The sequence below is a fragment of the Brassica oleracea genome, unplaced genomic scaffold (assembly GCF_000695525.1).
Source record: "Brassica oleracea var. oleracea cultivar TO1000 unplaced genomic scaffold, BOL UnpScaffold05768, whole genome shotgun sequence".
Taxonomy (NCBI): Eukaryota; Viridiplantae; Streptophyta; class Magnoliopsida; order Brassicales; family Brassicaceae; genus Brassica; species Brassica oleracea.
The window spans coordinates 1-814 of NW_013622290.1; the positions used below are offsets into that span (position 1 = coordinate 1).

Genomic DNA, 814 nt, shown 5'->3' on the forward strand with positions numbered 1-814 from the left:
TTACGGTTTTCCACCAAGTTTCTTCATGCCATCAGCTGTTCCAAACTATCATCCATATTATGGTTCGCCGATGTCATATTCTTCTCAACCACCCGCTTATTCTTCTACTCCGACGGATAATGAAATTGCTCAAAACGTTGGAGCAACTGAATTTCCCGAATTTTCTACACAGGTGACTCTTGGTGGTGTAAGTGAAGCTAATGAAGCCACTCCTCGTGCAGACATTTCAACCCCTGCTACCCGAAAAAGCGTCAAATGGACCACCGAGCAGAATTTGGTGCTACTGAGTGGGTGGATCAAACATGGAACATACATCGTTGTTGGTAGAAACCAGAGAAGCGAATCATTTTGGGGTAAAATTGCTGAATATTGTAATGAGCATTGCTCATTTGATCCTCCGCGTGGTGGAGTATCGTGTAGAAATCATTACAATTACATGAACCAAAAATTGGGAAAATGGATTGGTGCTTACGATAGCGCTAAACGTATGCAACAAAGTGGGTGGTCAGAGCAAGATGTATTAGCGAAAGCGCAAGAAATCTTTTCTGATGGTGGTACCGCAAATTTCACTTTAATGAAAGAATGGATCGCTGTTCGTGATCAGCCACGTTATGCTAGTCAGGTCGGAGGGAATAGTGGCTCTAGAAGCAGTGGTTCTAAGAGAGCCCACGAAAGTGATGCTAGTGACTCCAACTCAATAGGATCCACTGCTCGTCCAATGGGGAGGGATGCAACAAAGAAAAAAACTAAAAAAAAAGGTAAGGGCATAGCCTTGGAAGTGGTCAACGAAGATTTTAATGAATTCAAACAAATC

At 42.9% G+C, this 814-nt stretch overlaps 1 protein-coding gene across 1 annotated transcript; it reads left to right on the forward strand.

Annotated features, from left to right (window-relative positions):
• Positions 1 to 11: 11 nt before the first annotated feature.
• Positions 12 to 796, forward strand: LOC106322067 (glutathione S-transferase T3-like; the record flags this gene model as incomplete). Its single annotated transcript, XM_013760250.1, has 1 exon — positions 12 to 796. A coding segment is annotated over exon 1 (771 nt), but the record flags the coding sequence as incomplete, so codon positions are not given.
• Between the last annotated feature and the right edge of the window lie 18 nt (positions 797 to 814).